The sequence below is a fragment of the Heterodontus francisci genome, chromosome 26 (assembly GCF_036365525.1).
Source record: "Heterodontus francisci isolate sHetFra1 chromosome 26, sHetFra1.hap1, whole genome shotgun sequence".
NCBI lineage: Eukaryota > Metazoa > Chordata > Chondrichthyes > Heterodontiformes > Heterodontidae > Heterodontus > Heterodontus francisci.
Genome location: NC_090396.1, coordinates 27,275,985 through 27,302,317, shown reverse-complemented (window position 1 = coordinate 27,302,317; position 26,333 = coordinate 27,275,985). Strand labels below are relative to the sequence as shown.

The window sequence follows — 26,333 nt, the reverse complement described above, 5'->3', positions numbered from 1 at the left end:
TCCCTGAGATGATCTCACGCCCAATGCTTAATCCCAAAGGCATGCTGCCTTTGGTTCAGCGACTTTTTGTTTTTTATTTTTATTTCATTTTATTTTAAGTTTGTTTCATCATTAAATTTTTTTTTTTTACCATTTGCCCACTGTTTATTTTCATGTTTGTGCTTTTGGCTAGGGCTTTCATTATTCTGTCGTTTAACACCCTCTCTGCATTAATGCTTTGTCTTTCACCACACTATTAACACACTTTGCCTCAGCTCCATGACCTCCTAGTCAGTTATTCTCTGTGACCCTCTGTCCTAACAACACCTTCCTTTTTGTTCTCTTTTGCCCCACTCCCACTTTATTTGCTTAAAACCTATTACATTTCTAACCTTTGCCAGTTCTGATGAAAGGTCACTGACCTGAAACATTAACTTTGCTTCTCTCTCCACAGATGCTGCCAGACCTGCTGGGTATTTTCCAGCAATTTGTGTTTTTATTAGTGACTAGCAATGTACTCTGTGTCACTGACTTTGTAATTACATTCATAGTGAAACATTAACATGAACAATCAGTGGAGCTGATTTAGTGAAGATTATTTTGTGCTTAATTACTGAGTATATTCAGAGGTGAATGTCTGTCTGTCTCTACATCTCTCCATCTAATCATACTGGAGGATCTTCTGTGGCATTGCTAATGTAGTTAAAGAATTTCCATTAATGTAACACTTTTCATGATGGCAGGACATCCCAAAATGCATAAAAGCCAATGAAGTACTTTTGAAATATGTTCACTGTTGTAATCGAAGAAATGCAGCAGCCAGTTTGTGCAAAGCAATCTCCCACAAACAGCAATGAAATGATTTACCAGTTTATGTGCTTTTCGGTGTTGATTGAAGGATAAATAATTGAACAAGATATCAGGGAGAGCTCCCCTGCTCTTCAAGTAGTACCATGAGATCTTTCTGTGTTCATCTGAGGCAGCAGATGAGGTGGTACCTTCAATAGTGCAGCACTCCCTCAGTACTGCATTCCAGTGCCAGCCAAAAATATGTGCTTCAGTCCTTTGAGTAGGACATATCTTCAAAATATAGTGGAGGTTTTCCCATTGCAGTGTTAATGTAGTTGCAGAAAGTTTTATGAGAGGAGGAGCACAATACTATGCAATGCAAAGTGTATTATTCTGCTGCTAAGCTGTTGCTGTTTGTTAACATGCCCTGCTCTATTGAAGCCACAATTTCTAATTGCTAGACATCATGAAATCAAATCTTTAAGCATATCTGTTCGGCTAATTTAAAAGGTGATTGATTCTATGCAGTTTGGCAGCTGCTGGTCCAGAAAAACGGTAAAGGTTCTTTAACAAAAACTGTTCGTTATTTTGCATCTGTAACAAAGGCTGGGATTTTACAGGCCCCCATGAGGTGGAATCTGAGGCAGTGGGCATGGAGAATTGTGACTGGTGGCAGGGCGGAGGGCCCGTCGCCTCCCTGTCGTCCAGTGATCTGCCTGGGGACAGGGAAGGCCAAAGCAGCCTTCCCACCCAGAGGCAAATTGGGACCGTTAAGTAGCCGATTAAGGGTCAGTTAAGGGCCTCTTCATGCCACTGCTGGGATCTTATTGGCGGGTGGGGGGGGTGGGTGGGGGGGGGGGGGTCTCCGCCATGTGGGAAGGACACCTTGTAAAATGAGGTGCCCTCCCTGTGAGTTTGGAGTGGGGGGGGGGGGGTCCTTCCCTCATGCGCAATTTGTGGCCCATGGAGGACCCCCACTGGGAACAACTTTGGCCCCTAGGATCCCCTTCCCCCTGGACTGAATGACCACCACCCCACCAACCCTCGCTGGGGCCTTCTGGACTGGCCTCGACGACCCCGCCTCACCTATGCCTGTTCCGGGGTTCCAGCGCTGGGCCTGGGTCCGAGGCCTCTGTAATAGCCATTGCTACCGGTGGTGCTGCTGTTACTGTTGAGCTGCTGGCCCTCTGATTGGCTGGCAGTCTTTGGCGACAGGATCCCCATCCCTTTAAAATCCTTAAAGGGACAGGGACCTGCCTCCCAAAACTTTGACTCAAAAAGACCAGAGGATCACTTCGGGGGCAGTGGTGGGGTTGGGGGGTTGGTACAAAAAGGCAGAGCTAGGGTTTCTCCTGCCTTTTTGGCCCAGCGCTGGGAGCCCTGCCTCCAGCACAAAATCCAAAGTGTGAGACTTTGAATTGTGATGTAGGAAGTATGATGGGCACACGTAGATAATAGAATATTTGCATTCATAAATTTGGGAAGCTCCTTTGGCATTGCTCTTGATTAATTGGGGTAGCAGAGGGCATGGAGTGAAACATGAACATGAAGAGTGAAACAAATGGTAGGAACTGGATATATGAGAAGCCCAGGAGTGGGTAAAAAGTAAGGCAAGCTGCAGCAATGATGGTCAGGAAATGGTGAAAAACTGGGCTGGAGTAAGTAAAAATGACAGGTATTCACATTACAGCAATGTCCATTCCTTACATTATCTGCTCAAGGACTTCAATGGCTCACAGACACGCCAGCACACACAGACAACAGCTTGGATATGTCATTGTACACATCTAGTGTCATCCATGTCCACCGATGTATTCTGGAAGATATATAACAAACTTCTCATGTGCCCAGAAAATGCCTCAGATTCATCCAGTGATGTCATTTCCAGCCTCAAAGCAACAGCTTCCAGAATGGACAAAAGCCTGATCCTTCTTTAATGAACAGCAGATGAAGCCTGCGATGGTTTAGTGGTGTGGGACCGTATTTAACTCGGGCAAAAAAATTTCCACATGAAACCACACTGACCTACCACATTGCATGCACAGAATGCTATCCATGTGGAATGTTCTGATGCTCAACGCTTGTCACATACATAAGAAGATGGCTTCCTCTGGCTTTCATTGCTATCTTTGTACACTGCTTTTGAAGCTATTGTCTGAATAGTAGTGAATAGTCTGCTTCCTTTGCAACAAGGTGAGCGTGAGAATGGATAACTTTACACCACAGTATTGGTGCAAATCGTAGCTTAAACCCATAGAAGATTTGTTGGAAGTGGGAAGGACTGATGAAAAATAACCTTTGTGAGCGTGCAGCAGGAAGTAAATACAGTGAGCCCTGGTCAGACCTGCCGGGGTGCTGCCAAGTACTTGTGTGCCTTGGGTTACGATCCACCTTGTTTGAAAACGTACAGTCCAAGTTCAGAACAGATCACAAGGGATTTCTGAAATGTGAACCAGACCCCCCAAAATCAAATTTAAAAAGAAATAGAAGTCAATTTGTTTTCCACATCCTTCTGTGTTATGATGGGAAAATCATTTATTATTTTCAATCAGTACTTGATAGCAGCAAAGTAAGCATCAGAATGCAATTCATGACCCCACCCTGTGGACTAGCCCTGTTCCACCCCCTGAATAAAGTTCATTTTGAACTGGTTATCCTGTAATCCAAGATTTAATGAAAGAGTAATAGGCTTTTCATCAAGGTTTAAAACAACTTATATATGTTATATATCCAGACTCCTTGGCTACGCAGTCTGAATCAAACCAGTTGCCTAATTGCAACTTGGCAAGATACTGATTGTTACGGGAATATCCCTAAATGACACATTTGAAACTCGCTCATACTTACAGATGTAAGGGAGCATCTGTAATTGCTGATAGTATATCGTCAGTGTCAGGCTTGGCAAAAGATGACAGCCTAAAGTGAGGTAATTCTCCTTCCCTTCTCTTTTCCCAAACACGGGGAAACTGGAAGGTGTGTCAGCTCATTCCCCTCTTGCAGTATTGGACATGGCCTGAGAGCTGGTCTGATTGATTGAGGAATAGTGGGCCGTGGGAGGAGTGGTATAAGGGAACGAGGGGACTTGACAAAATTGGGCCTGAATCTGACAATAAAAGACAAAATATTTCCAATTAAATGGTGGTAAAGTGGGCAATAAATGCCTGTTAAGCAAATTAACTCACGACTGAACCCAGTGCCTTTTCCTAGCTGCTCAGCCAGTAGATTTGCAGCTGCCTTTGTAAATGTAAGTGCCACAGAATTTATTTTCAATGCTATTTTCAAGTATAAACAGGGCACTTTCATTTGCAGCAAAACTGTTAAAGGGACACTCCCTTCACTAAAATGTGTTCATCAAACTTTTTCTTTGATGCAAGTTCAAATTTATTATCATGCAAATGACATGTACTACTAGACTGTCCCTTCATAGCCACAGAAATAGTTGCAGAGCACTACTTCTTGAAGTTTGTACCCCTTTAAGTGTGTGATGTAATATCTGACAGTTGTCATTTTTGAAAGCCCACAAATCATTCTGACAGGTCATGAAGCTTTAAATGTTTCTGATGCCTGTATAATTTTGTCCTATATGTAGATGTTCAACGCTCACTGAACCAATATTGTTAAGCATGATTAAAGCCTGGCTCATGGGACCCAGCTGGAATTCTTCAGGTCTTTTGTTGCTCTTTTCAGCCTGTGGGGCTCATTTTATAACATGGCTGTCAAGTTATTATGACGTCTAATATACTATTTGTAAAAGAAAAGAGGCAATGCTGGAAATGCACAGCAAGTTAGCCAATATCTCTCTTGATTTCAGCATTTTATTGATACTATTAAACCAAATCATCAAGACTTTGTGGCAAGAGAATGTGGATTGAACTAAACAAATCCATAGAAATGGCACAAATGTCACATTAAATCTTTAATTTGTCTAAGGCACCAAGTGACACTCCTACTATTGGGTGCTCAATACAATGACGGGATTAGAAGCATGAAATAAATTGATATTTATGCTCACTGACATTTAATGTTTAGTAAAAATGACTACAGGCAATAGCTACAATTCTGTCTGACTCATATCACTGCCACTATATTCTTTCTCATTATATTTTATACGTAGTTACTGATCTCCAGTACACAGGGACTCGAGATCAATTGTAATCTTCAGCTGAAACGTTGAAAGGATAATTTAGACCAGGGCACGCTGGTTAACTTTTTAAAGTCATTTTCTGTATACTTTGATTTTATAACTATTTTTATAGTTAAAGAGAAAAACATACCCCAGTTTTACAAGCGTAAAAGTAGTTGGTTAGAAAGTAGGAGCTTCTCTGTCATGCAGGAAAAGGTGCAGTGCCTCCACTGGAGGAAGAGTGAAATTACGGTGTGCCAAGTGTCATGCTAGGCCCCCACTTGCCAAGAATGAAGCACATTAATTTTATCATGAACATTGATTTTAAATTGTTACTGGAGTGAAGAAGACTTGTTAAACAGATCAGCCGTGGCTGGAAAATACATTTGCATATTAACAGACAGTGTTTGGAAGGACAAAGCAGCCATTCCCTGACATTCAACCCACAATGGACTTTTGATCACTAGACGTTGAAGGTGAGGGGAGCTCGCATTCCAGGTTGACTGCTAAGATGGCCAAATACACAAACGGACATGGTCAGACCAGCTCATCACATGACTGAAGAAGGGTCTGTGACCTGAAACGTTAACTCTGCTTCTCTTTGCACAGATGCTACCAGACCAGCTGAGTATTGCCAGCATTTCTTGTTTTTATTTCGTCACATGACTAACCTGCTGGGCAACTTGAGTTTTTTTGAATTTGTACAAACAGTTTGGGCAGAAAGCTGTTTGCTCCTGGACTGAGAAGATCTCTCTCTTGTCTGCTCCCATCTCTTTCTCACAAGCCTCTGAATCTACTGAAGACACATGAACCCCAAGAGAGAAAAGTCTCTTACAGCGAACAAGGTTTAAGAAGAATACTGGGCCCCAATGAAAAGCAAGATCTACCTACAATCAAGGACTCTACAGTGAACTCAAAGAACCGTAACAACAACTCTTCAGATATTGCCTCAAACATAGAACATAGAACAGTACAGCACAGTACAGGCCCTTCGGCCCACGATGTTGTGCCGAACCTTTAACCTACTCTAAGATAAAACTAACTACCTACCCTTCATACTACTATCATCCATGTCCCTATCCAAGAGTCGCTTAAATGTCCCTAATGTATCTGCTTCTACTACCGCCGCTGGCAGTGCATTCCACGCACCCACCACTCTCTGTGTTAAGAACCTACCTCTGACATCTCCCCGAAACCTCCTTCCAATCACCTTAAAATTATGCCCCCTGGTGATAGCCCTTTCCGTCCTGGGAAAAAGTCTCTGACTATCCACTCTATCTATGCCTCTCATCATCTTGTAACCCTCTATCAAGTCACCTCTCATCCTTCTTCGCTCCAATGAGAAAAGCCCTAGCTCTCTCAACCTTTCTTCGTAAGACATGCCCTCCAGTCCAGGCAGCATCCTGGTAAATCTCCTCTGCACCCTCTCTAAAGCTTCCACATCCTTCCTATAATGAGGCGACCAGAACTGAACACAATATTCCAAGTGTGGTCTAACCAGGGCTTTATAGAGCTGCAGCATAACCTCGCTGCTCTTAAACTCAATCCCCCTGTTAATGAAAGCCAATACACCATACGCTTTCTTAACAACCCTATCAACTTGGGTGGCAACTTTGAGCGATCTATGGACATGGACCCCAAGATCCCTCTCTTCCTCCACACTACCAAGAATCCTGTCTTTAAGCCTGTATTCTGCATTCAAATTCGACCTTCCAAAATGAATCACTTCACACTTTTCCAGGTTGAACTCCATCTGATTCCACTTCATTTTTCTTCTCTTTTTGCGTGTGTGTATCGCGTATGCATGCTAGCGTGGGGTACGGCGTGTATCCGTAGGCGTTAACCGAATTAGAATTTCAGTTTAATAAATTTCAACTTTTCTTCTTTCTCACCTGGTCATAACAGAAATTTAGGTGCTAGTGTCAGGAATCGACCCACAGACAAACGAGAGAAATTGGAAGTGGGAAGCCAAATTGTTCCCAATCTAAAAAGAGCAAGATTTCATTACAGGTTTTCTTATGGTTGTGTGTGCTAGAATACCAACATGTCTGCAACTGAAGCTAGTAACTTTCCAAGACAGGGTGAAGTAACTTGGGGTAAGTTAAAAGCACTGTATGGAGGAGTTGAGAAACATGGCTGAGCAGTGTGGGATCGCTGTACGTGGCGAGGTTAGGAAGGCTGAACTCCTAAGGCTAGTGGCCAACCATTTTTCCCTTGAATCTGAAGAAGCAGAAACAGAATTACAAGCAGACTCTGACAGGGTATTGTTAGCAAAGATACAATTAGAACAGAGGAAACTTGAATTTGAGGGGGGAGAGAGAGAGAAAGACAGGAGAGGGAGAGAGAAAGAATATTCCAGAAGGAATGCGAAGAGAGAGAGAGTTGAAGCAGCTTGAGTTAACTAGGGGCGACAAAGTAACCCCAGTGAAAGCATGGCCAATAGTTCAGGTCTGGGTACAAAATTGTTAAAACTAGCTCAACTAATTCCAAAATTCAATGAGGAGGATGTAGAATTATTTTTGTGTCCTTTGAGAAACTGGCAAGGCATCTAAAATGGCCATCTGAGATCTGGCCTCTTTTATTACAAAGCAAGCTAACTGGAAAAGCCTATGAGGTTTATTCCCTGTTGCCAAATGAGAGTTCATCAAATTATAAGCTGACCAAAAATGCTATCGTCGGCATATGGATTAGTACCCGAAGCCTATTGCCAAAAGTTTAGAACCCTCAAGAAGCAAGCTAATCAAACTTATCTGGAGTTTAAAAGAAGTAAGCATCTGGCTTTTGACCAGTGACTGAGGGCTGTTAAAGTACAGCTCAGCTATGAGAATCTCAGAAGTAATTCTGTTAGTGGAATTTAAACACTCTCTCCCACTCTCCATAAAAATACATGTAGAGGAGCAGCAGATCCAGAGAGCCTGGCAAGCAGCCGTCCTGGCTGATGAATTTGCTTTAATTTATAAACCGGTTTCCCTGGGGAGAACCTTTCCTAGTCATCCCCACAAATCCGAAAGGGACAAAGGGTGGGAAGGTGATAGGAGCCCAAGCAGTCCTGGGAAACAAAGGAAAGCAGGAGACACAAGGGGCTTTTCCTCTAGCCGAAAAGATGAAGCTGTGAGTAAGAGTGAGACCCAGAGGCCTGTGTGCTTCCATTGTAATAAAGCAGGGCTTTAAAAGGTGATTGCTGGAAACTAAGGGAAAACTGGTAGGGTTAATCAGGGCACACCCGCTCAGTGAAGAAGAGACCCTGATGGAAAGCACAGCAGAACAAGTTGTGGCTTTAACTGCAGTAAGAGTGAGACCCAGGAAGCTTACTTCTGCAAGTGCAGGAAAAGCTAGTAGGGTTCCTGAAGGTTATCAGGGTTTTGTGTCTGTAGGGAAAGTAACCCCATACCCCTCGAGTGGGACAAGCAAGCCCATAGTAATTCTCAGGGGCCCAGGGGCCACTAGATCCCTTTTACTGGGAAAAGGCCTGACCTTTCCCCCAGAGAGTGCAGTGAACACCAAAATGGTGGTGAATGGTATTGGAGGGCAGTGTATGCCTGTACCTGTACACCGGGTGCACCTGGAGTGCGACCTAGTTTCGGGATCGGTAACTGTAGGGATTGTCCTAGTTTGCCTGTGGACAGGGTTGACCTCATAGGTAATGATCTGGCGGGGGTGAAGGTGGTAGCCCCCTCCCCTGTAGTGAAAGAAAGACCGCAGGAGGTCAGAGAGACAGGGCAGTGGCAGGAGACGGTTCCCTGCAGTGTCCCTGAGTGTGTAATGAATCAGGCCATGATCAAACCAGCTGCCCCAGAGGAGACTACATTGGCACTGCAGGCAGATGACCATGAGGACTGCCTGTCCGAGACTTTCTTTGGAAAGTTCAGTGTCCCAGGGAATGAATTAAATGGATTTTCTCTAGCTGAGGCTCAGTGAGCCAATCCAGTATTGCGTGAGTTATCACAGGCTGCTCAGTCTGAAATTGAATCAGAGGGAGTCCCTGATTGCTACTATTTAAAGAATGAGGTACTGATTAGGAAATGGAGTTCTCCTCACACACCTGAGAGCAAGGGGTTCACCAGCTTGTGCCACAGAGAAAGATTAAGAAGGGCCCACGAGACTACATGCCGGTATACGAAAGACCAAAGTCCACATAAGACAGCAGTTTGACTGGCCAAAACTCCACAAAGATGTGGTGGAGTACTGTAGGAGTTGCCACATGTGCCAGGTTGAGGGGAAACCCAATCTACAGTGAAACCTGCACCTGTAAGTCCTGTGCCAGTGTTAGGAGGAACCTCCAGCAGAGGGCTGATGAATTGTAAGGGACCCCCACCGAGAACAAAATGGGACAGGCAGGCACAAGGCTGGCAAAAGTTTAGAAAAGGAAGGGGAAAAAGTGACCAACAGGGCAGCTTAAAGGAAGTCTGGGAGGAATCCCAGATGAAAACCCTTACTGTCCGGTCAACCAATCCTGATATACGTGAAATGTTAGACTCCATATCGTCCTACGTAAATGCAGACACTAGAAGTACCCCACCATAATTGCTAACAGCATTTGCAGGAATCTGCAGAGACAAAGAAAGATCTCTAGGGGGCAGATAAACCACGAGGGTGATGCCTCACCTGGTCAAAGTGCCATAGGGGAATGCAGTAGAGTCTGCAGGCTGGTGTGTGCTCTGGGACAAAGGGGCGATTAGCAAAGAATCCTCCCCCACTGTCCGAAAAAAAGCGAACCACCCATCCCCTGAAGACAAAAGCCTTTGCAAGACTCAGCAAAGCGCTGAAAGAGAGTTCAGGATAGACCTGCCCACTGTTGACACTCTTTTAATCAAAAAATTACCACAGCTAGAATAAAGGCCCTAGACAGCCATGGAAATGGGCAAACGGAAGAAAAACTTACCCAAAAAAAAAGAACCACATGTTTATTGAGATGCCAAAAGGGGGCAATTAAAACGGCACTGGCACCAGGAGAAGACAAGCTGTGATACATTTTAGGATTTCAGAATGAATGAGAGAAATGCATGTTTTTTTTTCTGTATCTTATATTTTTCTCTTGACCCTTTTGATGAAATGCGCTTTTCTCAAATCGCATTTCATTCCGCTGGGTGTGGGGGTGTCATGCTAGGCACCCACCTGCCAAGAATGAGGCACATTAATTTTGTCATGAACATTGATTTTAAACTGTTACTGGAGTGAAGAAGACTTGTTAAACACATCAGATGTGGCTGGAAAAGACATTTGTATATTAACAGACAGTGTTTGAAAGGACAAAGCAGCCATTGCCTGACATTCAACCCACAGTGGACTTTTGATCACCAGACGTTGAAGGTGGGGGGGAGCTCGCATTCCAGGTTGACTGCTCAGATGACCGAATACACAAACGGATATGGTCAAACCAGCTCGCCACATGACTAACCAGCTGGGCAGCTTGAGTTTTTTTGAATTTGTACCAACAGTTTGGGGGCAGAAAGCTGTTTGCTCCTAGACTAAGAAGATCTCTCTCCTTTCTGCTCCCATCTCTTTCTCACAAGCCTCTAAATCCACTGAAGACACGTGAACCTCGAGAGAAAAATCTCCTGCAGTGAACAAGGTTTAAGAAGAATACTGGGCACCAACGAAAAGCAAGATCTACCTACAATCAAAGACCCTACAGTGAGCTCGAAGAACCGTAACAACAACTCTTCAGATATTGCCTCAAACCTTTCCACTTTATTTTTCTTCTCTTTTCTGTCTCTTTTTGCGTGTGTATCGCATATGCATGCTAGCGTGGGGCACGGCGTGTATTCGTGGGTTTAACTGAATTAGAGTTTAAGTTTAATAAATTTCAACTTTTCTTCAAACCTACGAAAGCCTGTTTGTGCTGGTTTCTTTGTCTTATAATTGGAAAGTGGTGAACAAGGATTCACCAAGGGGGAGCTTAAAACAGTGTGTTTAAAATTAAACCCTGTTGCAGTAAGACCAGGTGAAGGCTGAAAGGGAACCCTAGACTCTTCCTCACCTGGCCATAACACAAGTTTGTATCGTGACCAGGATTTTGCAGTCAGTGGTGAAGGAATAGCGCTTGCTGTTCACTATGCTTGCAGCAGCCCACAGGGAAATTGAGTGCAATCCAGCCATTAATGTGACATTAACAAATGTGAAATATATTGATATATTTGAATGCATTCAATTGCTGTTAATTAACTGTAAAAAAAATTTAATTGACCAATGATATAAATTTAACAATTTTTCTAAGAATAACGCTTTTTTGAATAATTTCTATTCAAATGAACCGATAATTCAAAGTAAGCAGCAGAATGTGTTGGTTAGTTCAGGGTGATCCTTTTTAAGTCTCGTACATACATTGAAGTTCTTGAAATATGTCAATATTAACATTTCTTTGGCTTCTCCAAAATGCTAAGAGAAGTGGCACAACTGTAATTGTTTTGATTACTTCCCTATTGATATTTTCTGGCAAAGCATCTCAATACATTTGTTGCTTATATCAGTAATGAAAACAACAAGACTTCAAATTAGGCTTTCCCCTCCACTCCCAGTAGACTGTGCCAGGATAATTAATGCTGTGTTGACTACTGTCGTCAGAGAGCTAGATAAATAATTGGTTCAGAACAGAACTGAGGAGTACAGGAATATGTACAAATAGAGATCATCAAGAATAGCGTGGAACCTGGTACTTGCTCAACAATATACACCTTAGAAATAAGACACAGCAAATACAACCAACTGCATATGAATAATACAAAATGAAAGGCTAAGTAAATATTCTAGGCTTTGATTTACTTTTATGTGGACTGAACACCTTGCAAACCTTTTTGGTCGAGTAGGTGGTGTTTAGAAATGTATATTTTATAGGCAAAATCTGCTCTTTTGCAGTCTGTGCTTATAGACTTACCAATGAAACCATGACCCTTCTTTGGTTATTTTGATTGACAGGAACATACTATTGTCCAAATGAATGATCTGGTCCTAGCCCCAGATTGCATCATAAAGACCCAATGGAATGGGAAAAGGGAAAGGCCATTCAGTCCATTGTGTACTTGAATAATTCCTATTTTGGTTCCAGACGCCCAATGTGTAGCTTGATGTCATCAGCAAATCTAATGCTAATATTTCCAAATTATTTACGATTCGTGCAAACAGAATTGAGCTCAAAACAGACTCCTGTGGAACTCCACTTGTCACTGACTACCAAAATTATTTTCTTATTGCTTAGATGATTTGCTGTCCATCTAGATATTTTACCAGTAATAGCATGTGATTCTATCTTGTTTAAAAGCTTCATATGTAAAATTGTATCAAATGTCTTCCAAAGTCCAAGTGCATTCTGTCCACTAGATTTACCCCAGCTATCTACCTAGCTAACTTCACAAAGATGGTGATATATGATCTGCAGTTTCTATAGCTTTGCTAACCTCCTCTTAGAACAGTTGTCTCTGACATCCATCACTACTGGAGTGGCAGGAGAAACGTTTAACAACCTGATTTACATTATTTAGCTGAGATGGTTCAGTTCATGAAATGTCAGTTTGAGGAGCTAACCAATATTGTTACCAACTGGCTTTGCATTCATGAAGCAAGTTGGATAATTTGAAGCTGAAAATCTTCCCCTTTCCAGAACATTCTTGCTGGAAATCCAGAGAGAGTGGAGTCAAAAGGGCTGCAAATTAGGCAGGTACCTGGATATGTGGAGCCGTGCGAGGCCTTGTTTGAGGAAAACAGAAACTTGACCCCCAAACGTGCATGATATATTGGAAAGGTTGTGGGGGAGCGGGGAGGACTGTCTGCAGAGGGGATTCCCAGGCCAAGAAATTCCTCATTGCTGGCCTGTTGAGACAGTGAGAGAGGAGGCCAACTGGCCTGGTCATCCGGCTAGAATGGGACTCACCTGGGGTACAGCCTGGATGTACAGCTTCCCCCCCCCCCTCCCCCCCACCCACTATCCTTTGAATTTGCAACATTTCAAAATGTTTCCACAACGGGAGCTATCTTCCCCCAGAATTATCAGCCTCCCCTGATGCAAGAATTGGAGCTCTAGTGATGTGTCTGCCCACAATTTATTTTTCAGTGATTCAACCTCCCCTTGACCTGAAGCTAGTGCTGGTGGTTCCACACAGGCATGTCCCAGTACTTATGCTGGGATGCCACTCCTGTAGATTTTGGGGGCTTGGTAGATTTTGTGAATTCAGTATTAACAAGGCTACATTGGTGGCAGTTGATCAGAGCAGCTGCAGTAAAATGCAGTCGTATTCTTCTCTTGTAAATTATGTTCAGCTCTCTGCACATTTTATGCAAGGGTGCTGAATTATTTTTGGCAGTGCCTGCAGGGATGCTACCAGTTGAGAGTTGTGAAGAAACACTGTTTCTGTCAACAGCGCAGTAGGAATCTGATATTGGAGGTTCATAATTGTAAGAAGAAAGTCTGCACAAATAAATGGTCTAATAGAATAAATATAACAGATGAAGTGTTTTGATGTGTGTATCGTAAAAAATATATGTGGTCCCTCATTGTTTTTGAACCATGACCAAAAATTGTTTAATGGGGTGGATTGCACATTCCTAGTCGGGAATCACATTCAACTTGACCAGGGTCAGAGATGAAGTTACAATTTTGTAATTCTGATTATCAGCCTTGTGCTTCCTGAGAGCTCGGCTCCCCACTAATAGTACCACAGAAATTACCCTCAGATATGTTATATATGATATAAATGTACAGTTCCCTGTTCTAGTCCAGAAAACCAGTTGGTGAAGGTGTTACGACAGAGTTGGGAGCAGTGCACTGTCTTTTCTAGTTCCACTTCTCCACAGGTCACAACATATATTTAAATCTTTACCCAGTTACCAGTACGGTCAATCATAGACTCTACTCTTTATCTCAGAATAAAATATACCAACCAGGTTTCTTTCATAAACAACAAAATTATCAGTTTATTATAAAACAAGACATAACCAGTAACAAAGCAAAGTATTAACACACAGTGAAATATAAAAGTTCCCTTTTACCTTAGCCCCTCACACACACGCACACCGGTTAACTAAAAAAAAAAGTTTCCTCTTTAGAGCTCTGTTACCAAAAAAAAGACAATATCAAGAATAATTTGACCAAATACTTGCTAATTCATGAAGAAAAAGTGAAGATATGGAAAAATGTCAGTTGTCCCTTTTTTGGTTTGGCGTCCCAGATACGCGTAGATGGCCGTCTCTGGGATCTTCCGAGATCAGTTCTTTTCAGGTGACGTTGAGGATCAGTTTGGCAGGCTTTTCAGGAGAAATGCAGCATCAGTTTCTCTATTTCTTAGACTTGCTTCTAAGAGCTTCTCAAAGAAATGGAAAAGCTGGCAGGCTTTTCAAAAGAGATGGGAAAAGCTGAGCTGGGTTTTTGTCCTTAGCAGGTTGATTTTAACTCCTTTTAAAACACTGTCCAAACTCCCACTGACTGAAACCAATAACAATATCTGAAGAGTCAAGCCTCATGACCTGTCGCTTCTCTGTAAACATCTCCCGTTAGTCCAAGGTACTTCTTGTTTGTTTATCTTAATTGATGACAGGTGGTTTCCAGTAGTGGTTGTTTTAAGCACTCATTGATTCTTCCAGCAAGTGTTTTCAGCCAAGTGGCCTTTCAATGAACTGTCAACAACAAAGTCATAGAGTCATACAGCACAGAAACAGGCCCTTCGGCCCACCACGTCCATGCCTACCATAATACCCATCTATACTAATCCCACCTGCCTGTATTAATTCCATATCCCTCTATGCCTTGCTCATTCAAATACCTGTCCAGATGCCCCTCAAATGTTGCTACTGTTCCTGCCTCCACCACATCCTCTGGCAGCTCATTCCAGATACCCACTATTCTTTTTATGAAAGATTTACCCCTTTGATCCCCTTTAAACCTCCTCCCTCTCAACTTAAATCTATGCCCTCTAGTTTTAGTCACCCCTACCAGGGAAAACAGACCCAGCCTATCCAATCACTCTTTATAAGTCAAGCCCTCCAACCAGGCAACATCCTTTTGAATCTTTTCTGCACCCTCTCTAGCTTAATCACATCTTTCCTGTAGTGCGGTGACCAGAACTGCACACAGTACTCCAAATGCAGCCTAACCAACGTTATATCCAGCTTCTATGAAATCTTAAGCCTTCTCCACAATTTAAATATAAGTCCTCAAAAACACATACTTAACAAAAAATATAGAAACAATTTCGTAACACAGGTTGGAAGTGGAACCAATATTTACACATTCTTGTAAGCATTTATTTACAGAGTTACCCATTACAAGTATGCACTTCCTAACTCAACAACCACAGTTTCAGTCTGTGTCTATTCATAGGGGTGCAAGTGAATCCCCAGTTAATGCCATCATCTGTGCACAATTAAACACAATATACAATTAACAAATGGTTGTGTGGATAAATGCATTATATGGTATGCTATAGGACTGTACAGACCAGGTGGAGTAGGATTTTATGTGACCAATTCCATTGGGAAGAGTGAGATCACTGCCCGTCGGCCCACCTGATGAAAGTAGTCAGATAGCCACATCGTTAATGAACAGGCTCAGTTTAATATAACCAGCAAGCTGCCACACTAATGGGAATAAGGACATACTATAGGCTTTACTATGGGCAGCTCACTGAGAAGAGGGGTTGATAAATCTCTTGGGACTCCCCCAGAGTTGAGCCTGTCACAGGAAGTAAAGGTTCTGGGTGATGAGGCAATTCCTTGGGGAAAGCCACAAAGGGTCAGGCATGCGGGTAGAGGGGAGTTGATTTTTGTGGGGCCAAGAGGAGCAATAATGTTCCTCCTTTTTCCACAAAAATCCTTCAAAAACGTACCTGTACATGAATTGGAGCAGCCTCCAGTGGTCCCTTTAAGGACTGCTGATTTGGCTGCTCAATGTCAAATACCTGTGGGTAGAATTGTCCTATTAATGTAGTGGGTGCCCTTCTCTAACACTTAATGACCCCGTGACCCCACTCCTGGGATTTGAGATGGAAAGTGGCAGGCAGTAGTTCTACTTTGCTGTATATCCAATAGCATAGCACCAGAATTGTATATTCTGGGTTAACCTACATGGGCAGAATATAAATCGATTGTTGAATGATCATTTGAGTTGTTTTTACATCACCTGGCTGTTCAGGATATGGTCAGGACACTTGGATCAGAATATTTTAACTCCAAAGTTAATATTTCTGTAACTAAAAATAGTTGCATTTGCATTGTGAATATTCCACTCTTTTAATTTCCATAAGTACATATTTCCACATTGATATTTATCAAATATTTAAAGTTTATTGACTAGCCCATTAGTGATTCTTCAGTTCTGTTGGTGCAAAATAAGATGGGGGTCAAATTGGTCTTTGGCAGTAGAACAAAGTGGCCGATTCATTGTCACCCGAGACTAATTTCACCTCAATATCACCACCTGAACTCAATGTCATTTAATTTGGGGGCTGTGTGATAACAGCCAGTTTACTTTGAATGCACCTGCCACCTATTGGTACCAGATAGAGCACTACACATCTAACAAAAGATGAGCGTTACTTCTCATTATCAAATGATCAATAGAGCGGACATAATAATGAACAGTAATGGATGCACATTGAAAGTAATAAAAATACAACTGATAAAGGTACCAAATCAGGCACATTCAACCATCCAGATCAGAAGAGTGCCTAGATAATTAACGGTCAGTGAGCGGAATGTAGTCAGCAGTATGATGAAGCTTGAACATTTTGTGAACTACAACAGAGCCTGAGACTGAATTAGTCGTTGATTATGTTATTAGCTCTGGGGTCAGTAATCTAATTATTTTACTTTTGAGAGTCATAACTTAGTTAGTGTCAGAGGCAGCACTATGAATAAGAACATAAGGAATAAGCGACGGTGCAGGCCTTACTCCCCCTCGAGCTGTTCTGCTATTCAACAAAATCAGGTTGACCTTCCACCTCAACTCCACTTTCCCACCCTATCCCCACATCTCTTGATTCCCTTACTATCCAAAAGTCTATTGAATCAGTCTTGAATATACTCAATGACTGAGTACTCTGGGGTAATGATACTCTTCCTTGGGACACCTAGATACTCAGGTCTTTCATTTTCTGACTTTCCTTGAACAATTGATTTTCTCTGCAGTTTTTTTTCTTACAAAGCAAGGTGTAGAATGTTAGAGATGCGGAATAGAATTTTTCTGCTTTATGTATGCAGCGAGAGTGCAAAAACAGTTCCCACTAGGTAAAGCATGAGCCAAATGCAAAATAAACTTTCCCTAATCTGCTCCAATAAGGTGCCTTCACTACAAATGACAGGGCACCTTCAACACCAATACCACATTTTTTCTTCTCATCCCAGCTATCCTTGAAACTTCTCTGAGTAACATAATTGATTTCCTTCAATTAAGGCAATTTTGTGCTCTGGGTTTTGTCATCCGGAAATGAATCAAGACTATTCAATTACATCTCATGGGAGGACTCATAGAATTAGTGATACATAAGTCTTTCATTTCAGTGGAACAGATTGGATTCAAAATAAGGTCAGAATGGCTTAAAGGATGCTACTTTATTACATCATCTAGCCTCCTAAACAATTAGAGTTCTAAATAATCCCACTTGCAGGAACAAATACATTGGAGTGATATTAACTGAAGGAATCTCTAAGTGATTCCTTGTGTTATGAGAATAAGTTAGATCAATTGCAGGGCATCTTTTAATGAAGAGCGACTGGACTGGAAAATAAAAAGGCCCAGTGACTCTGTTGCATTGGTTGGCTTCCATGTACTACCTTGCCTCAGCTGGTAGAACTTTTGCCTCTGGTTTGGGAGGTGTAAGTTTGAGCCCTGTGCCCTGCTTTAAGATCTCAACTGCCAAAAAATACTGTATTAAGGAACTACTGCATTGTTGGAGGTGCTAAGGAGCTTAAGGAGAACATTGCAGTGCTGGAGAGAGAGAGGATGTCCAAGAGGGGTCAAGGACCGAATCTATTTTGCTGGAGCTGAGGAACAAAAAACGTGCAATTACATTGCTCAGTATAGTCTATAGGCCACCAACTAGCAGGAAGGATGTAGAGGGACAAATTTGCAAGGAAATTACAGAGACATGCAGGAATTATAGAGTGCTCATAATGGGGGACTTTAATTATCTGAATATAGGCTGGGATAGTAGTAGTGTAAAGAGCAGAGAGGGTCAAGAGTTCCTAGAGTGTGTTCAGGAGATTTTTCTACAGCAGTATGTTTCCAGTCCAACGAGAAAGGAGGCACGGCTAGACCTGATTCTTGGGAATGAGGTGGGCCAAGTATCAGTAGGGGAGCAATTAGATACAGTGATCATGGTATCATAAGGTTTAGGTTGAATATGTAAAATGGCTAGGAACAATCCAGGGTAATAATAATTAACTGGGGGAAAGCAAACTTCAGTGTGGTTAGAATGCATCTGGCCCAGATAAATTGGAATCCAAGGTTGGCAGGCAAAATGGTAAGTGAACAGTGGGCTGTGTTTAAAGAAGAGAAAGATCAGGCACAGTCAAGATATATTCCCGCAAAAGGGAAAGGTAGGGCAAACAAATCCAGAGCTCCCTGGATGAGGAAAGAGATAGAGATTAAGATAACAAAGAAAAAGTGTGCTTATGACAGATATCAGGAAGATAATATAACCAAGAACCTGGCTAAATATAGGAAGTTCAGAGGGGAAGTCTAAAAGCAAATAAGAGAAGCAAAGAGAGTATGAAAAGAGACTGGCAGCTAATATAAAAGGGAATCTAAAAGCCTTCTACAGGCATATTAATGGTAAAAGGTGGAGTGGGGCCAATTAGGGACCAAAAAGGGGATTTATGCATGGAAGCAGAGGGCATGGCTGAGGTAGTAAATGAATACTTTGCAATTATCTTTGCCAAGGAAAAAGATGCTGCGCAGGTCATGGTGAAAGAGGAGGCAATTCAGACACGTAAAGGGGTTAAAATTGATCAGGAGGAGATATTGGATCGGCTAGCTGTACTTAAAGTTGATGAGACACCAGGACCGAATGAGATACATCCAAGGATACTGAGGGAAGTAAGAGTGGAAATTGCAGAGGCACTGGCTGTAATTTTCCAGTCTTCCTTAGATGGTGCCAGAGTACTGGAGAATTGCAAATGTTACATCCTTGTTCAAAAAAAGGTGTAAACATAAGCGAAGAAACAACAGGCCATTAGTTTTACCTCAGTGGTGGGGAAGCTTTTGAAATTATAATTCCGGACAAGATTATAGTCATAAGGTCATAACAACTAGGAGCAGGAGTAGGCAATTCTGCCCTTCGAACCTGCTCCGCCATTCAATACGATCATGGCTGATCTCATCTCGGTCTCAACTCCACTTTCCTGCCCATTCTCCATAACCCTTCAAACCTTTACTAATTAAAAATCTGTCTATCTCCTCCTCAAATTTACTCAATGTCCCGGCATCCACCGCACTCTGGGGTAGTGAATTCCACAGACTCATGACCCTTTGAGAGAAGTAATTTCTCCTCATTTCTGTTTTAAATCTGCTACCCCTTATCCTAAAACTATGACCTCTCATTCTAGATTTCCCCACAAGAGGAAACATCCTCTCTACGTCTATTTTATCAATCCCCTTAATCATCTTATACACCTCAATTAGATCTCTCATTCTTCTAAAATAGAGAGTAAAGGCCTGAAGTGCTCAGTCTCTCTTCATAAGACAAACCCCTCATTCCTGGAATCAATCTAGTGAATTTCCTCTGAACTGCCTCCAATGCAACTACATCCTTCCTCAAGTAAGGGGACCAAAACTTCACGCAATACTCCAGGTGCAGTCGCAATAAATGCCAAATTTCCATCTACTTTCCTTATTACCTGCTGTACCTGCATACTAGCTTTCTGTGATTCATGCATGAGGACACCCAGATCTCTCTGCACCGAAGCATTCTGAAGTTTCTCTCCATTTAGATAATTTGCCTTTCTATTCTTCCAACCAAAGTGGATAACTTCACACTTATCCACGTTAAACTCCATCTGCCAGATTTTGGCCCATTCACCTAACCTATCCATATCCATTTGTAAATTTCTTATTTCTTTATTGCAACTTACTATCCCACCTATTTTAGTGTCATCTGCAAATTTGGCTATATTACCTTCTATCCCTGTATCCAAGTCATTAATATATATTGTAAATAGTTGGGACCCAAGAACCGAACCCTGTGGCATCCCACTAGTTACATCTTGTCAACCAGAAAAAGATCCATTTATCCCGACTCTCTGTTTTCTGTTGGTTAGCCAATCCTCTATCCAAGCTAATAAATTGCCCCTAACCCCATGTGTTCTTACCTGTGTATTAACCTTTTGTGCGGCACCTTATCAAATGTCTTCTGGAAGTCCAGATATACTACATCTACAGGATCCCCATTATTCACTTTGCTTGTTACAACTTCGAAGAACTCTAGCAAATTAGTCAAACACGATTTACCCTTCATAAAACCATGCTGACTCTGATGGATTGCGTTTTGACTTTCTAAATGTGCTGTTATTACTTCCTTAATAATGGATTCTAACAAGTTCCCAATGACAGATGTTAAACCAACTAGCCTGTAGTTTCCTACTTTCTGCCTCCCTCCCTTTTTGAATAAAGGCATTATATTAGCTTTTTTCCAATCCACTGGAACTTTTCCCGCATCCAGAGAATTTTGGAATATTATAACTAATGGATCCACTATCTCTGCTGCCACTTCCTTTAGGACCCAAGGATGTAGGTCATCAGGCCCTGGCGACTTGTCTGCCTTCAATGCCAATAGTTTGCTCAATACTTTTTCCTTAGTGATGACGATTTTACTAAGTTCCTCTCTTTCTATAACCTTTGCATTTCCTGTTACTATTGGAATGGTACTAGTGTCCTCCACCGTGAAAACTGAGGCAAAATACTGATTTAGTGTCTCTGCCATTTCTGTGTTCCCCTCCATTAACTCCCCAGTCTCATCCTCCAAAGGACCAGCATTCACTTTAGCTACACTCTCACCTTTTATATACTTCTAGAATTTATATATTTATAGTCACTTGGGCAAATGTGGATTAATTAGGGAAAGCCAGCATGGATTTATGAAGGGCAAATTGTGTTTAGCTAACTTGCTGGAGTTTTTTTAAAGAGGTAGCAAAGAAGGTTGACCAGGGTGATGTGGTATACATAGACTTCCAAAAAGCATTTGATAAAGTGCCAAACAACAGACTTGGAGCAAAGCTATAGCTCATGAATAAAAGGGACAGTAGCAACATTGATACAAGTTGGCTGAGTGGCAGGTTACAGAGTGTAGTGGTTAATGAATGTTTTTCAGGCTGGAGGAAGGTTTATAGTGGAGTTCCCCAAAGGTCAGTGTTAGGAACCTTGCTGTTCCTGATGTATATTAATGACCTAGACCTTGGTGTACAGGGCACAATTTCAAAATTTATGGATGATACCAAACTTGGAAACATTTTGTGAGTTGTGAGGAGGATAGTGTAGAACTTCAAAAAGACATAGGTTGGTGGAATGGGCAGACAAGTGGCAGATGAAATTTAATGCAGAGAAGTGTGAAGTGATTCATTTTGGTAGGAAGAATGTGAAGAGACAATATAAAATATAGGTGCAATTCTAAAAGGGGTGTAGGAACACTTGAGTGTATATGTGCAAAAATCATTGAAGGTGGTAGGATAGGTTGACAGAACAGTTAATAAAGCATACAACATCCTAGGCTTCATTAATAGGGGCTTAGAGTACAAAAGCAAGAAAGTTATGTCAAACTTGTATAGAATTCTGGTTCAGCCTCAAGTTGTGTATTGTGCCCTGTTATGGGTGCCACACTTTAGGAAAGATGTGAGGTATTAGAGAAGGTGCAGAAAATATTCATGGGAATGGTTCCAGCGATGAGGAACTTCAGTTAGGTGGATAGATTGGAGAAGCTGGGTCTGTTCTCCTTGGAGAAGGTTGAGAGGAGACTTCATAGAGATGTTCAAAATCATGAGGGGTCTGGACAAAGTAGATAGGGAAAACCTGTTCTGATTGGTGGAAGGATCAAGAACAAGAGGGCACAGCTTTAAGGTAATTCGGAAAAGAATCAATGGTGGCATGAGGAAAAGTTTTTTCATGCAGCGACTGGTTAGGATCTGGAATGCGCTACCTTCGAGTGTGTGGTGGAGGCAGGTTCAATTGAGGCTTTCAAGAGGGAATTGCATTGTTATCTGAAAAGGAAAAATGTGCAGGGCAAAGGGGAGAAGGCAGGGGATTGGCACTAGGTAAATTGCTCTTTCGGAAAGTCGGTGCAGCCACATGGACCAAATGGCCGCCTCCTGTGCTGAAACAATTCTGTGATTCTGTAACTTCTGTGATTCTGTAAATTATGTAACTCTAATGTCAGATAATGGGATAGAAATTGATCAATGTTCCTGTTTTATGAATGTAAAATGGGCGCAGCGAAGGCCAATTTCAAGGACCAATGTCTCGCAGTGTAAGAATTGCAAAGAAAAATTCTCATATTTATATTTTTCTGATCAATTCATGTCATTATTTAAAAGAAAATTTGTTTGTATTTGAACAGATAAACTGTGTTACATTTCCACATCCGGACACAATGCCTGAACAGCAATTGCTCAAACGAGATGATTGGAGCTACTGCGACTACTTTTGGGTAAGGAAGGTTTAGCCATTTCGCCTGCGAGTAGGATCTGGGCTAGCATAGAACACTAAATGTCAGTTTGCAATGTAAGTGCCTGTAACCCAGAGAAGGCTGGTTGCGTCTGCATGTTACCGTCATACTTGTGGCATTTCATCTCTATGGCTCAAAGATAGACTTAAACGAACAGCCAAGAAGTTTATTTATTTAGAGATACGGCACTGAAACAGGTCCTTCGGCCCACCGAGTCTGTGACGACCAACAACCACCCATTTATACTAATCCTACATTAACCCCATATTCTCTACCACATCCCCACCATTTTCCTACCACCTACCTACACTAGGGGCAATTTACAATGGCCAATTTACCTATCAACCTGCAAGTCTTTAGCTGTGGGAGGAAACCGGAGGACCCGGCGGAAACCCACGCAGACACAGGGAGAACTTGCAAACTCCACACAGGCGGTACCCAGAATTGAACCCGGGTCGCTGGAGCTGTGAGGCTGCGGTGCTAACCACTGCGCCACTGTGCCGCCTATAAGTTATATAGTGGAGGTCTCCAAATTGAATGCTATGTGACCTTAATATTTGAATTTATTATAAATAAAGCATGGGAGCTGACCTAGTGAGAGGCTAGGAACACGAGGGCACATGCTGTCCAAGCCAGTGTTACAATTCTCCAAATAATCATCATCAAAGTGAGAAAGTAGCTTTAAAATTTAAATTTGAACCAAATGCTTCAGCTGGAATTTTTCTTTCTCACTTATTTATATTTCTCTTGGTGCTTTTTCTCTCATTCTTGCTTTCTTCTCATTCATTTATTTCTTCTCCCTTAAGTTGTTTTCTCTTATCTTTGTTTAGGTTGCCCCTCCCCTGTGTCACTGACTCAGAGAATGTGCAGCCCTCTATCTTTCCTGCTCTTGAGCTGAATGCATTGAGGTGTGTGAGAATGTGCTCATTGAAAAGAAGACAGGCGTGCAATTATATAGTGCCTTTCCCGACCTCAGCATGTCCCAAAATGAATGAAGTATTTTTGAAGTGTAGTTAACATTGTAATGTCGGAAACAGCAGCCAATTGATCAATTGGCAGATATCCATTCACCAAAATCAGGAAGCAGGGGACAGTCTATGATCCACAACTGTTTTATTCTCAATCCACAGTTCAGCACAAATATCAATTTCCACTCTTCCCTTCAGGACTAACGTCCTGTCCAGAAGTCCCTGTCCCTGACTGGGGAGAAGCCCAGCCCTTAAATACAAGCTACAATGAGCAGCACCTGCTCTCCATAAACTCTGAAGTAAGTCCTGGATAATAAAAGGGACCAGCATTTTCAAAATTGTCACCAATTAGTGCACAGCAAGGTCCCACAAACAGTTTATGTGATGATGACCAGACAATCTGTTTTTAGTGATGTTGTTTGAGTGATAAATATTGTCCAGGATGGGTAGAAGCTGCTATTTGAGTAGTGCCATGGAAACTTCTACGTCCTCCTCAGACAGTAGACAGGGCCTCAGTTTAATGTCGCATTGGAAAACAACTGCACTGGTCTTGGCCTAGATTTTGTGCTCAAGACTCTGGAGTGGGACTTGAACAGCTTCTGACTCAGACAAGAGTGCACCCACTGAGCCACAGCTAATATTGATTCATGAGTCTGTGCTGCCAGCTGTTAATTTTAATAGTCAGAGAATTATGAAGAATGCATAGCCAAATTTCCAATTTTGCTGGCAGTGTGCATTTGTAAATTTACCCTTACTGCGTGCTTTTTGTTTTGCAACTTTATATTCTTCAGAGCCATTCTTCAGGCTGTCTGCCTGGTCATACCACTTTGTGGCTGACTGAACGCTTGAACAAAACTCCGAGTGACCAGGGAAGCAGAAGGAACAGAGTAGAATGGGATGTGAAACTTGAAACTTAAAGGAGCCATCCAGTAAAACTGTACCAATAGTGGTTACAACTTTTCAGCATGTCAGCATTCAGACTTGTACTTTTGTGTAAAGCAAAAATCTTCCTCACTGAAATGAATGAAAATTAAATAAATGTATATAATTCTTTCAAACATTGTTTTTTCCTGCTCACTCAACAGGCAGATAGAAAGGAGAGCCAGAGCAATAGCACGATTACTGGATTTGATATTATCCTTGTGAAACAGCTCAAGGGAAAACAAATGCAAAAGGAAATGGCAGAATTTATTAGAGAAAGGTAATTACGTCACCTACATGTTCTACTTGTATTTCACTTCTTAATTGAATTTTCTTTGAATACTTAATGAAATTATGCCTCTCCTTGGGGATGTGGCCCACTTTGTTAGTTATGTATTAATGAAGAGATTGGCCATAGTTGTGTTAAGATGATCCATCCTCTTTGATCCATTGCAAAGGGAATTGGCAAGAAGCTTATCACTGATACTCTTCACTGATGAATTTTAAACTTGTTCAACTAAGTTACCTTCCTTTGCTTCTGTTGTTGCTCTTGAATTTACAGCAGTACTACTACTTTCACATGATGGGGGAAGTTATAATGGGATGTCTAGTTTGGCACTAATTTACAGCCTTTGAGAAATATCCAGACAGCCTTTCACATAGTTTGGAATATAACATTCTTTCCTGAGATAATGTAATGACTGAGTGTTAGATCAAGTACTCGTGTAGAGCAAATATGAAGAAAGGTGGAGCTATTGACTTTTGCTGACAGTAAAAACTCAGTTTCCTACTGTTCTCTCTGTGCGAAGGAAAGAAGAGAAACACTTGCATTTAGGTAGAGCAACTGCAAGACGTCCCAAAGTGCTTCATAGTGAATGAACTACATGTGAAGAATAGTCTTTATTGCAATGTAGGATCACAGTACCTCATTTAAGCACAGCACCAATGGCAATATGATAATTTCTTTATGTAGTGAGATTGATTGAGAGCTATCTATTGGCCAGGACATTGGGAGAACTGCTCTGTTCAAAATAGTGCCATAGGATCTCTTGCACCCACCTGAGAGGGTAAACAGGGCCTTGGTTTAATGTCTTTCCACCTCTGACAGTTCAGCACTCCCTCAGATTTTGCACTCAAGTCCCTAGACTGGGGCTTGAACCCACAACCTGCTGACATGAGGTGAGAGTGCCACCCACTGAACCACGGCAAACTTTTTGAATGCACGTTACTAGCTTCACCTGGGAGTGCTGATGGTAACAGTGGGGAGTGTGCCATCAATTTCCTGATCTGTCTCTGCTGTGGGCAAGATTCGGCAACAGGAGAGCTCATTCTCAAAATCAGTCCTGCTGTACCCAGACATGATGCATATACATAGGCTTGGCTTACTCAGTGACTTCCTGCTGAGGTCCACAATCCGAATATCTATCCATCTATCTATCTCTGTATTTATGTTGGTAATCCAGTAATCCCCATCTCAGGACTGGCTGGCTGCAAATGGAAGCCCAGGGGTGCATGGAACAGCACATCTGTGGAGTGTCACAGGCTAGCACCATTGGAGTGGGTGTTTCAGATAATTATATATAGGGGTCAGTTTTAACTTCCCACCAGGCCTGAACCAGGTTAGCTCTTTGTTTTATGTCCCGCCCAATTTTCGTCTCCATTTTGGGGCTAAGGTGTAATACAGGCAGCTAATCCACTGCCATTTGTTTCCCTCCTGGCAGGAACAGTTAAAATCAACCCCGTCGAGCATCAATGGTCAAGGATGCTTTCTATGTGTCGTTAATGGATAAATTCTCTACAGCCATACTCTACCAACACAGTTAGAGAAATCCATAGCTGTTTTGGGCCATCTGCATTTCTGGATTAATCAGCATTTATTTGAGTTGGTTTTGATTTCACTGATCTTTTCACCAT

At 42.0% G+C, this 26,333-nt stretch overlaps 1 protein-coding gene across 2 annotated transcripts in view; it reads left to right on the top strand.

Annotated features, from left to right (window-relative positions):
• The window catches only part of gas7b (growth arrest-specific 7b), a 462,775-nt gene that overhangs the window by 361,131 nt on the left and 75,311 nt on the right, over positions 1–26,333 (top strand). For both annotated transcript variants that reach the window (XM_068057959.1, XM_068057958.1), the window contains 2 exons: positions 22,423–22,512; positions 24,584–24,699. In XM_068057959.1, the coding sequence (XP_067914060.1) occupies positions 22,423–22,512; positions 24,584–24,699 (206 nt within the window). The remainder of the gene's footprint in view (positions 1–22,422; positions 22,513–24,583; positions 24,700–26,333) is intronic.